A 12,079-nucleotide genomic window follows, 5' to 3' on the forward strand; every position below is an offset into this window, starting at 1 on the left:
CACAACACCAAACTAACTGGCTTCTACAAATCTCAGATGATGGGCCATAGCATTATCCTCCTTCACAGGACATCTTGACAATCACTACCCCAGTGATCCCCTTGTCCAGTTTGCTAAAACCCACCAGTCCATTTTTTCCAAAGTAACCAAAATGACACCAATTCCCAAGGCCACCCTCGTCTTTACTGATGGGTCTTCAAACGGCACCGCTGCTTATGTCATAGACAAGCAGCCCTTTTCTATCAAATCCCCGTACTCTTCCGCCCAGCTCGTAGAATTATTTGCCATACTTGAAGTTTTCACCTCGCTTGCAAATCAACCTTTCAACCTCTATACTGACAGCGCTTACATAGCTCAGTCAGTTCCCCTACTAGAAACTGTCCCCTTCATTAAACCTTCCACAAACGCCACCCCCTATTTACCAAGCTACAAAACCTTATCTTACAAAGGCAGCACCCCTTTTACATTGGACATCTCCGCGCTCACCTTGACCTCCCTGGGCCTTTGACAGAAGGCAACACCTTAGCAGACGTAGCCACACAGATCGCCTGCCCTATTCTCACAGATCCAATCACCGAAGCCACCGAAGCCCACACCTTGCACCATTTAAACGCTCACACCCTTCGCCTCCTTTATAAAATTACTAGAGACCAGGCCAGGGAAATTGTCAAGGCTTGCCCTCACTGCGTCCCCTCAACACCTGCACCCCATCTGGGGGTCAATCCCCGGGGACTCATCCCTAATGCCATCTGGCAAATGGATGTTACCCACTTCGCTGCCTTTGGGAAGCAAAAATTCATCCACGTCACTATTGACACCTTCAGTGGCTTTATAACTGCCTCCCTCCAGACAGGCGAGGCGTCTAAGAACGTTGTCTCTCACATGATCCACTGCCTCTCTATCCTAGGCAGACCCCACACTATCAAAACAGACAATGGCCCCGGTTACACCGGAAAAAATTTTCAGACCTTCTGTCAGCAGCTTCAAATTAAGCACATTACAGGCATTCCTTACAACCCTCAGGGACAAGGTATCGTAGAGAGAGCTCATCAGACCTTATAGAATTCCATTAACTGCCTAGCATATTCCCCCCTCGGATTCACCAAATTAAACCCCCGAAACCTCCTAAATCATGCCCTCTTCCAACTTAATTTCCTCACGTTAGACATGCGAGGCCGCTCAAACCCTAAACCAACACGCCACAGTCATGTGGCGCGACCCCCTCACGCATAGTTGGAAAGGTCCTGACCCTGTCCTCATTTGGGGAAGGGGTTCAGCTTGCGTTTATGATCAAAAGGAGGATGGCCCGCGATGGCTTCCCAAGGGACTAATAAAACACATCAACCATCCGCCTACTCCATCCCATGAAACTGATCAGACCCCAGGGGACAATAAGATACCCTGAGGGAACCTTTTTCTTTCAATTACAGGTAAAACATGGCCTTCCCATGCCTTTTCCTCTCATTACTGCAAACACTCTTACACCTTCAAGGACCGCCCCTCGACATTCACCAAGCCCTCTATGGAACACCATGTGAATGCCGTGGAGGAACCACTACCAATTACGCCACCCCCTCGCGATATACTCAGGTAGTAGACTGCAACACAAAAACAGCATACCTAACCTATTCCCTCACAGTGACAGGAGGTACATCTAAACACGCATGGTCCTGTGTGCCTAAGCCTCCTGTCATACCTGCCAGCAATGGGATACCAGGGCCATGCCCATGCACCACCTTTTATCCATCAATACACTCTTCCTGCTATAATAGAATTCAGGAGTGTACCTCCGGCAATAAAGCATATTTCACTGCCATACTCCAAAAATCTAAAAACACTGCCAACATAGGGGACTGGGGATCCAGTTCAGCAGTCGCCGGTACTGACTCCCATAAATATTTACAGGCTGGCTGCCCAGGTACCGTAGGGCAGCCTGTATGCTGGGAACAGACCCCCTCCATCCACATTTCTGATGGGGGTGGGCCCCAGGACACCATAAGAGAACTCACCGTCCACAGGCAGATAGAACATCTCATCGAAACCCAGTTCCCCAGACTTACCCATCATCCCCTGGCCCTCCCCAAATCACGGGGAGTAGACCTAGACACCCAAACTATGGATATTTTAACAGCTACCCACCAAGCACTTAACACCTCCAACCCTACACTAGCCGAAGTTTGCTGGCTATGCCTAAGCCAGGGCACCCCTGTGCCTCTAGCTTTCCCTGCCAACATATCAATCCTCAACGGTGCCACTCTAAATTGCACCCTCAATCAACCCTTTAGGGTCCAGCCCGTACTTTTCCTTTCCTCCACCTGTATTTACAAGGACTCACAAAATAACACCTTTGATATCCCTGTCGGCTTTGCTAGCTTTGTCAATTGCAGCCACATGATCGACTATAACACGTCCCTTTGCCCAGGTCCCGGACGAGCCTTCGTCTGTGGCAATAATCTCGCCTTCACTGCCTTGCCCTCCCACTGGACAGGGCTATGTGTACTAGCTACCCTATTACCTGACATAGATATCATCCCCGGAGACGAGCCCGTCCCTGTCCCTGCCTTTCACCATTTCGCAGGACGACACAAGAGAGCTCTGGCCATTATTCCCCTACTTGTTGGCCTAGGAGTCTCTGGAGCAGTAGCTACAGGAACCGCGGGATTAGGAGTTGCGGTCCACTCATATACCAAGCTTTCCAAGCAACTCATTGATGATGTTCAAACCCTGACTAATACTATCAGTGATATCCAAGACCAATTAGATTCGTTAGCAGAAGTAGTCCTTCAAAATAGGCGAGGCTTAGACCTCCTCACCGCCGAGCGGGGAGGTATATGTTTATCCCTACAGGAACGCTGCTGCTTCTACGCTAACAAATCTGGCATTGTCCGAGACAAGATAAAAAACCTCCAAGAAGACCTTGAAAAACGGCGAAGAGCATTAGCCGAGAGCCCCTTTTTAACAGGACTTAATGGATTGCTTCCCTACCTCCTCCCCCTTCTCGGGCCCTTAATCACCATTATCCTAGTCTTAACCTTTGCCCCTTGGATCCTCAGGCGTGTTACCACATTAGTTAGAGACCAGCTCAATGCCATCCTAGGGAAACCTATCCAGATTCACTACCATCAGCTAGAGATGCTAGATCGCGAATGTGATTCATATTCATCAAGGCCCTCTCCCACGGGAGCTGCATAACCCTCAAGAGTTTGCATTACAGCCTAGTTGCTGTAATGGATACCGCTAGGTGCACGACAAAGTACTGCAAGGAGAGGCCCTTAAGAAGGCCATTCTCGAGTCTCCTGAGAGGTAAGCCAGCTTGCATAGAGGTCCGTACCCATTTCCTCTCCTCCGAAAAAGGTACATACGGGGCTCAGGAGGAGCTCAGGAGGAGCCTGGCCACTGCCTCCCCTAGCTGGTTAATGTCCATAACAATTCGTTACCTCCTTGCCTTAAAAAACAAAAAGGGAGGAGATGTCGGGGCCTAAAGACGGCTGATGCAATCTACCAAGAAGATCGCACCAGGAGAGCTTGGCTGATACAGCCCAAATAGGATATTGCAGCCAAGCCAGGTGGCCCCACCCTTGGGGGCATCCCTGGATCACGAGTACTAACTACCAGTCAAGATGCTGATCATGCGCCCACCTACCAACCGTCGCTAGGAGCATGCAGTGAGCATGCACAGGACAACCTATTAGAACCACTTCCCTTTTTTCCCTGCCCCTATATAACAGCCCCGCTCAAAATAAAATTTGCAGCTTGATCAGAATCCATTGTCTTGCTGTCATTCTTCGCGCCTCTTGTTCCCATCCCTATTCATCTGTTTCATGTAGACTCGGGACCCCAGTTGACTGTTCCGCGGGTCGGAACACATATGAATGTCTGGTTTAGGCTTATGCTTCACAAGTTCCTAAATCCTCTCAAACAAAAAAAACAGGCAGCCTCAGTGAGCCTCTGGCCCCTCATACCTCTTTCTAAAGGGTCCCAGGCCCAGCAAGAGCGCAACAATCCTACATTCACAGTTTGGCTTCCCCTGGGAATCTCCAAGCCCAGCATAACTGGCAGCTACCTTAGACTGATTTATAGCAAAGGTAGGGTGGGTCTGTGTAAAACACAGGTGAAGGCTGACCTTGGCCTGCACTACCCAGGAATCCCCAGAGCCTGCACACCCAGTGGACAACTAGAGACCATGTCAGAGCACAATTACCCTGCGCCTGTGTAGGAGACCATCCTGCATGGCATGGGCTCAGCTCCCACTCACAGATGCACAGGACTCAAGCCCACAGACAGGTTCTCCCACGGGTAATCAGATCTGCAATATGCCTAGGCCGCTTTGAGTATTGCTTTTTGCTAAAAAAAACTCCCTAATCCAGATTTGTGGCAAACATTTGCTGCAAAATAACTTCCTAAAATCCATGCTAAACCTTCCTAGGACCAGTGTAATGGGTCCAACCACTTTTGCCCTTTTCATTTGCAAATATCCCTCTTCTGTGTTGTTATTGCATAGCATTGGCTCCTTTGTTTTCTTTAAAAGGTAACCACCTAAAGCAATCTGTGCATAGTAAATGAGGACCATCTTCTAATGTGCAGAGAAACCCAATAAAGGCCAGGCATAACAAGGGCCAAGGCTTTTGCTCCCCTTGAGAGAAAAGCCATGCCCACCCTTTTCCTCTACAGGACTTGGTAGTCTGTGTGAATGTCTCATTTCATCCATAATGACATGGACACTGTGGGCCGGTGTCCACATCACCCCTGCACAGCTGATCCTCCACAAAGGGCAGAAGTTGGTGGTCAGTGGTCATAGCCAGTACTTGCAGCTGACTGGCTTGGTAAATCCCTACCATTGATCTGCCAACAATAATCAAGGCTCAACTACAAGATGAGGGTGTATTCACCCCCTACAAAGGGTGCACCTCCGGTACGCAGCTTGGATGATGGGGGAGGCTGAACCACCGTACCCTACAGGACACCTACTACATTAGGCCATAATACCAAGACAGGGAATCAAAGCAGCTCTACCTAATGCATAGAAACAAACACAGGAAGGCTGCCAATATGAGGAGACAAAGAAACATAACCCAGATGAGAGAACAGATCAAAACTCCAGAAAAAGACTAAGTGAAATAGAGATAAGCAATCTATCAGATGCAGAGTTCAAAACACTGGTTATAATGATGCTCAAGGAATTTAGTGAGTACTTCAACAGTATGAAAAAGATCCAGTCTGAAACTAAGCTTACACTATTTGAAGCAAAAAACAATTTACAAGGAAACAACAGTAGAGTACAGGAAACTGAGAATCAAATCAATTATTTGGAACATAGGAAGAAAAAAAACAACCAATCCAAAAAACAAAAAGAATCTAAAAAACTGAAGATACTATAAGCAGCCTCTGGGACAGCTTCAAGCATACCAACATTTGCATTATAGGGGTGCCAGAAGGAGAAGAGAAAGAGCAAGAAATTGCAAATCTATTTGAAAAAATAATGAAAAGAAACATTCCCTAATTTGCTGAAGGAAATAGATATGCAAGTCCAGGAAGCACAGTGTCCCCAACAAGATGGAGGAAAAGAAGCCAAGTACAAGACACATCATAGTCAAAATGCCAAAGGTTAAAGATAAAAAGAGAACCTTAAAAGTAGTAAGAGAAAAGCAGTTAGTTACCTATAGGGGAATTCCCATAAGACTTTCAGCTGATTTCTCAAAAGAAACTTTGCAAACTAGAAGGGATTGCCAAGAACTATTCAAAGTCATGAAAAGCAGGGACCTGCAGCTAAGATTGCTCTACTCAGCAAAGCTACCATTCATAGTCAAAGGGCAGAGAAAGAGTTTCCCAGGAAAGAAAAAATAAGAAATTCATCATCACCAAACTATTATTATATGTTTAAGGGGCCTATGTAAGAAAAAGAAAATCAAAACTATGAAAAATAAAATGGCAAAAATACATACCTATCAACAATTGAATCTAAAAAACAAACTAAACAAATAAAAAACAGAGACAGAATCATGGATACAGAGAGTATTTTGATATTTGCCTGATGGGAGGGGGTTGTGGGAGAATGAATGAAGAGGTAAGGGGATTCAGAAGTACAAATAGGTAGTCACAGAATAGCCATGGAGATGTAAAATACAGTATAGGAAATGCAGTAGTCAAAGAACTTATACACATGACCCATGGATATGAACAAAGGTGTGGGGATTGCCTGAGGGAAAAAAGGATGCTGGGTAGAGTGGGGCAAAGGAGTAAAAATCAGGACAACTGTAAAAACATAATAAAATATAATTAAGAAAAGTATTAATCATAATATAAAAACAGATGGCTGACTTTTCATGAGACAATGAGGACTAGAAGACAAAAATATAGCATCTTTATGGTATTGAAAGAAAACTATTAATTTAAAAATTCTATGTTCAGAAAAATGCTTTTAAAAATGAAAGTGTAATAAAGACTGTTTTAGAAATGTGGATAGAGTAATAATTTATTTTTGCTACTTCACTATCAAAAATGTTATTTAGATTACAGGGAAACTGGTAGCAAACACAGGATTGATTCTGCAGGAATTTGGAAAATTATAGAAAACTCCTTAAAGTGTGGCCATCACTAAATGTAAAGCACTTTTCTTCTGCACTTCTGCACGGTTAAAAGCATATCAAGATTATTAATTGTTTGACTTAATAAAAATGAAGGGGTCACAGTATATACAGAAGCAAAACATATAAGAAGAGCACAAAGACGGGAGTGTTGAATCTGAGTTGGAAATGCAGCTTTGTAAGGCTCACATTGTGACAATCACATCGTTCATGAAGCTCTGCTCACTAACACACATGTATTTTAAGTAATGAGGCTGACAGCAAACTCTAGGACAAGACAAAGACATAGAAGAAAAACAATCATTACAACCAAAGAGAAGAGCAAAAATCCATCAGTAAAGGCACATATTTTCGATTTAAGGCAGGCTATATTTGTCAATAATAAACAATGGTATGGAGATTGCCCGAGGGAGCTGGGGGTGGGGTGGAAGGGGGCAAAGGAAGAAAATTGTGACAATTGTAATAGCATAATCAATAAAATATAATTTAAAAGAGTGACACTTTTTTTCTGGTTGGTCATAAGCACTGTCTAGGGGAGTGGGTGATATAACCAGCCAGGTTTCCTTAGCAAGTGTCTGGAGATGAGTGTAGTAGGCTATCAGAGTTCAGTCGATAGTGCTGACTATCATGAATCCATATAATAAGCTTGTGATTTCATGCAGCTTCTCATAAGTCACATTTCCTAATTTGAAACGATTAAATGAGCATAGTAATTCATGTCGACCATTCTGAGGCCCTTTCTGGGTAACCAGTTGTTTCTGGAGATGCCTGGTCTTAATGTTGCATTTCTCTTCTTTTTCACCAGTTCCCTTCTTCAAAATGTTAGGGACATTTTCTTCTTGGGTAGCAGCAACAGAATAGTAATTCCAACTGTTCTCACTACTGCCTGGTAGTTTAACTTTTCATCAGCACTTTTGTTAAGTACTTCACAAATGCACGTGTGCTCACACGGACACACACAGACACACGTAGATACACCCTGCAGCTTAGCTCCCACTTTCCCAATAACATTTGTCATTAGACGACCATGGTAGTAGTCCACACTTCTATTCAAATTCACTTTTATGATAGACTAATTAGATGACTTATGGTAGAGTTTTATCACAAAGATCCTTGCTTTTAGAAAGGAGGAAAGCAAACTTGCAAAATCCACTTTATAACCTTATGTCTTTGATTAATGTCTTCAAGGCATTCATCAAGGTCAGCATTACTCACTCAGAGCTAGTCCTGCCCTGCTAATGGGCTAGGCTTTTATTTAAATTTTGGCTAGAACATACTAATGACATTAGACAGACTCACTGATTTGCCTAGGGATAATATAATTCAACTTTACATCAACAAAGTAAATGATCTTGTAATAGTGCTTGAACTTAATGTTCACTCCGAAGTATATAATTCAGCATTGTCTTTTATGAAATATGGTTGTTCTACACAACTATTTGAAATGCTAAGTTTTGTCCGCAGCTCCCTTTATGATCTCCATAATGTTGGATATGTAATCTCTTCAGAGTACTGTATTCAATTTCATAAAGAAATGTTCTTACAGCTTGTCCAGTTTCTATTGATGGCTTACCCAGGTGATAAAACTTTTCAGAAAATTCAGGGATCATTTTGTGTTACCCCTTGGAAAGCAACTTGATACCAAAGAAAACAAAGAGCAGGAGAGTTATCTCCTCCAGATAATTTACCTGTTATCAAAGTCTAAGAAGTATTTAACATACTTTAATTAAAATATTGTCTGTGTTTGTTTCATAGAGTAGATATGTATACTTCTAATTCAAAGAAGATTGTGGGGTGATGTGATTGTTCAAATGAATTAATATTCTTATTAATAGGCTTATATAATCCTCAATGAGAAAACAGCAGTTTCAATTAGTTTACATTTTTAAGTATCAAGTAAATATTAATAAAAGTATGTGAACATAATTAACCCTACTCACCCTACCATTGGCATGTATGTCCATTTGGATGAGAATTACTGCTACTGCTGAGGTTCATAGATAATGTTAATGGATTTCTTTCAAGCTAAAGCATCTATTAAATTCAATCACAGACAAAATCATGCATTAATATGACACCTGGCCTATGATGTCAAAAATTAAAATATTAAAATAAAATTCAGACATGAAAAAAAACTGTTCGAAAAGAAAACAAAAATAGAACATAACAACAAGGATGCTGATTTACTCATTTTTTAAGAGATGAAAGAAAATTGCATTGAGGAAAAAATATCTTCTCATTTTAACACTTCTGAAAATAGAACTGTTGTCCTTGACTGAAAGCTGCTTTTGAATTATAACAGAGTAATCACTAAAGTGAACTGAAAAAATAAATATGGATAACAGTCTCTGTGGGTCCAACCAGTTGTGCTGTCTGATAGAGCTTCCCAAATGTAGGCTTTGTAACCACCGCACTGGAACTGCCTGAAGCACTCGTTAATCACACGTATTCCTGAGCACCATCTATTAATAGAGATAACAGAGACTTGTTTTTGTTTTTGTTTTTGTTTTTAACAGAGACTTTTTAAATAGATCACAGCTGACTGTAATGCTCATGTAATTTGGAGCACCACTGAGTAAATCCCAACCTTTCTCCCCTCCATTTGCTCATTTATAAAGTACTCAAGAAATGATCATTAATAAACATTTTTCTGAGACAATAGAAATAAACCCAGAGAGAGTACAAATAATGGTAATAATCATAACTGCAATGCTGAAGAGAAGCTCAGCTCCCCACTCTCATGGTAGCATGGTCATTGCAGGTGAGCAAAGCAGAAGGTTCAATATCATCATAAGAGGAATAATAACAGGAAGTATTCTTACTAGAGGCCATATGGGGATTGAAGGCATTCAATAAAACATTCAGAAAACATTGTTATAATCTGAGTTCAACCTGTATCAACACTATACACCGTGTCAGCAAAGAAGGCCAGTTCTTCTCTTGGATTATTTTGATGGTGTGTCATCTCACGCTAAGTCGTGCTGCATATGAAGTTGCATTTGATCAGCAACAAATCTAGTCTTCTAATTAATGTGGCCCCAGATTAGAAGGCTTGGAAAAACTTTACGGGATAGGACACAACATTACCACTCATCTGGACATTTGCTTACAGCTAGATCTTCCTACACCACACTGGAGAGTACAAAGAATGTGCATTTAGGGAGAGTCATAAATGGGAGCGGGACAAAAGAATGTCTTCCTTCCACTGTTTTTGCAGGGAAGTAATTTCTCACACAGAGAAGAAAAACCCTATTTGTAACTAGCCCACCAATTTGTAACTTGTGGAAACTTTCATGATTAAGTGACGAATTCTCTGAAAAGTACAAAAGTTTGCTTCCTTTGTAAATCAGCAGTGATGTTCTAGCCCCTGTACTTTTTCTCTGGCTGACACGCTGCCATTCGAGACTGGTGCTGGAGATGCTCTCCTTATAACCACCCACTTTTCGCAAGATATCATTAGAGCTGCGATGTAAAATTCTACCTTGATTAGAAACATGCACATTTTCCTTGCTGCTAATATAAAATAAATGCTGTGTATTTTACCCATTTCTCTTGCCCAAAGAGTTACTATTAAGGATCCATTAACAAAACATAAATCACGGATCATTATTCATTCAACAGTCAAAAAAGTATCTGTGTAGTAGATGCTATTAGCACACAGAGAATACAAGTTTAATGATCCCATTAAATCAGATGTGATGAATAGTTCATGAAGTCTGACTTTATGTTATTTCTGGAACTTCAGTTTATATATATATATACATAAATATATAAAATTTCAGGAAATAATGGTCTAAGGCCTGATCCACTTGGGGGCTTTGCTGCTTTTCTCCACTGGATTCCCTTGATTCTTGCTCCAGGGAGTTACAGTTTTCTATTCAGACACTGGAGACAGAAAAGGTCATCTCACACACACTGTTAAAAGGCCATTGTTTCTTTGCCTTCTTAAACCAGAGGTTGAAATGAACAAGAAATCTTTCTGAGAGACAAAATGCTAACCAAAAGCCTTTGAGGCCCCTCCCATATCTCATTCATTATGTTCCTTGTTCTGGTGGCAAACGTTTCCATTCCCTTTCTAAGGTCATTGTAATCACCTCATCTTCAGTGGGTCGGGGGACGTAGCTACTGCGTAGTATCAAAAGGAGTCAATCAAGACAATTTTTAAAAGCGACCTAATGAAGTAGAGGCGCTTTGTTTAGTGCTGTCAGCGCAGGAACAAATGAAGATTAAACAGTGGCTCGTCTCAGCCACTGTTCGAAGGGCAGTGAAACCTGAAAGTGTTTGTTTAACCCACAGACTTCCACAGTGCCCACTAGTGAAAGATCACTGCGGGGCATGCCAGAACCCAGGGCACTCTGACGACCAGAAATTACGCTTCTGGAGAAGAGCTAATAACATTTAAACCAGCTAATGGGTGTGGTGACAGTGCCTGCCATTTGTTTGGCATGCATATTAAGAGACTCCTAAGAAAAGTGAACAAAGCCAAACAGGCTATGATGGTTAGAAAAGAACAAAACCTTTATCAAAGGGAAGTAAAGACACCAGTGTGGATTTCCAAGGAGCTGTATATACAAGAAACAGTTTTTTGGTAGGTAACAAGTTAGTGGGGGGATGCAAAGATGTCAAGAGAAAAGAAAAAAGGAGAGATAAGGAAAACATAAAGGAAGAAAACAAGCAATGAGGGAGAGGCTTTAATCAGTAACCAAATTTCAAAACTCTCTCTCTTATTTTTGGATGTCTGGTGCACAGAGATAAAAACACCACCTGCATAATCCTTGATATAAATTAGAAACTAAAATTGTTAGTACACCAAGGTAATAAAAGCATACAAAAGTTTCATTTCCTTAATACGACTTTTCTGCTAATCCAAGCTAGCTTTGTCCAGCTTAATAGCACCATGACTCACTTGCCTCCTTTCAACCAGATCTACTAACACACATACCTACTTAAATATATACGTAAATCCAAATATACATAGACTCAGCCTTTCTCCCAATAATCAGCAACCCCAGAGGTAGTGGAAGGCAATAGAATATACCCTGGGCCTGACTAAAGATCATTACAAGGTGTGGACGTTTAGCAGGCTAAAGATAACACCTTGACCTAAGTTACGTTTCAGCTGCTGAGCTCTAAGGTGGAACGACCTCCCAGTTACTTTCCCAAGAATCCAGACTAGGGATGCTGAAGCAGACCTCAAAAATATCCTCAAGACCTAAAAAAATGATTTATTATTTTTACCTCACATCTGACCAGTCAGCTCCCGGCACCACTCTGAACCCCTAATCCAAGTGCATTGTCATTTTGCCCCATATAATCTGTAACCTATATACCATCAAGAGTTGGTTCTTTTGAGCATTAGCTCCCCATTCTCCAGATTGGGCAATTCACTATTAAACTATTTTCCTTTCTACTCTGCAAACCCCTGCTCTCATATTTCATTGGGCCAATGCACACAGACAGACAGACATAAACACTGGGGTCCCTGTAACATACCC

The 12,079-nt window shown here is 42.0% G+C and overlaps 1 protein-coding gene across 1 annotated transcript; it reads left to right on the plus strand.

Moving 5' to 3' along the window:
- Positions 1 to 1,437: 1,437 nt before the first annotated feature.
- LOC119000347 (syncytin-1-like) lies at positions 1,438 to 3,478 on the plus strand. Its single transcript, XM_037065307.1, has one exon. It carries the CDS (start codon positions 1,438 to 1,440, stop codon positions 3,190 to 3,192), a length of 1,755 nt encoding a protein of 584 aa, XP_036921202.1. The 3' UTR covers positions 3,193 to 3,478.
- The last annotated feature ends 8,601 nt before the right edge of the window (positions 3,479 to 12,079 follow it).

The sequence above is a fragment of the Sturnira hondurensis genome, unplaced genomic scaffold, assembly GCF_014824575.4.
Source record: "Sturnira hondurensis isolate 20B ecotype Veracruz unplaced genomic scaffold, ASM1482457v3 Scaffold0015596, whole genome shotgun sequence".
Classification (NCBI taxonomy): Eukaryota; Metazoa; Chordata; class Mammalia; order Chiroptera; family Phyllostomidae; genus Sturnira; species Sturnira hondurensis.